Below are 1,126 nucleotides of genomic sequence, written 5' to 3' on the forward strand. Positions count from 1 at the left end.
CAGTCAGGTCGGCTCCACCTCGTGGTGACCTTCTGCATAACAGAATGAAACGTTACTTGATCCTGTGCCATCCTCATGATCATTGGTACATTAGAGTCTATTGTTGAAGCCATTGTGTCAGTCCATCTCATTGGGTCCCTTGTTTTCACTGACCCTCCATTTTATCAGCCATGATGTCCTTTACTAGCAATTGGTCTTTCCTGATGATGTATCCAAAGGAAGTGCCAAACTCTCATCAGCCTCACTTCTAAGGGGACTTCTGGATGTATTTCCTCTGGGACCGATTTTCAATCTAAGACTGGATTAAATGACCCTATTCTTCTAATCCTAGGAAGTGAAGAAGGAAATGGGCAAAACCAGTTAGTGGGGAAGCACTTACGGTGTTTGTTGAAACTAAGTGGGTGACTGTCATCTCTCCAGTTTGTTGAGGAGCAGGGAAGAGTCTCTGTTGTCCTTTCTCCTTTCTCCATACTAACATCTGGTTCTTTATCCCCACTCCAAGGAATCACGGGCTGTCAGCATGGGCAGGCCATCCTGGGGTCTGTCACTATGGAACTAAACTGGCCTGCTGCCACGGCTGGAGAAGGAACAGCAAGGGAAGCTGTGAAGGTAATTCTGAAAAGCTCACCCACCCTGCTCTCAGGTCCTGAGGACTTTATCTGTGATATCATGAACTATCATGGAATCGCCAGCAGATTCCTCAGGGCACATAAATACAAACACCCACAGTCTGGGTTCCCAACATGTGAAGTATATTTTAAAGGCCAGGAAAGGAGACCCATGAGATGTCCTCCTATCTAAATTGTGTGTGACACCATCACCCGAAACCAGTTGCGACTGAGTCAATGCCAACTCATGGCAACCCCATGTTTGTCAAAGTAGAACTGAGCTAGAACAAAACTCAAATTCTTAAAAAAAAAGGTCAGACTTACTGGACTATAGGAACCCTCTGAGACTATTGCCTTGAGCTACCTTTTAAACTTTGTACTGAAACCATACCTGGAGGTGACCTTTCAGTTAAATAACAGAGGGACTCATTAAATACAGATTATCACCCATGAGTACTATGCTTCTTTAAAAATCATCTAGATGAGACCAAATGGTCAGCATTTACACTAAAGCAAAG

At 44.2% G+C, this 1,126-nt stretch overlaps 1 protein-coding gene across 1 annotated transcript in view; it reads left to right on the plus strand.

The window, feature by feature from the left end:
• The window catches only part of EGFL6 (EGF like domain multiple 6), a 106,802-nt gene that overhangs the window by 21,193 nt on the left and 84,483 nt on the right, over positions 1–1,126 (plus strand). The window contains exon 2 of the mRNA XM_007952839.1: positions 503–609. Coding sequence (XP_007951030.1) covers positions 503–609 — 107 coding nt within the window. The remainder of the gene's footprint in view (positions 1–502; positions 610–1,126) is intronic.

This window comes from Orycteropus afer, unplaced genomic scaffold, assembly GCF_000298275.1.
Source record: "Orycteropus afer afer isolate SDZICR_OR568_19922 unplaced genomic scaffold, OryAfe1.0 scaffold00360, whole genome shotgun sequence".
Taxonomy (NCBI): Eukaryota; Metazoa; Chordata; class Mammalia; order Tubulidentata; family Orycteropodidae; genus Orycteropus; species Orycteropus afer.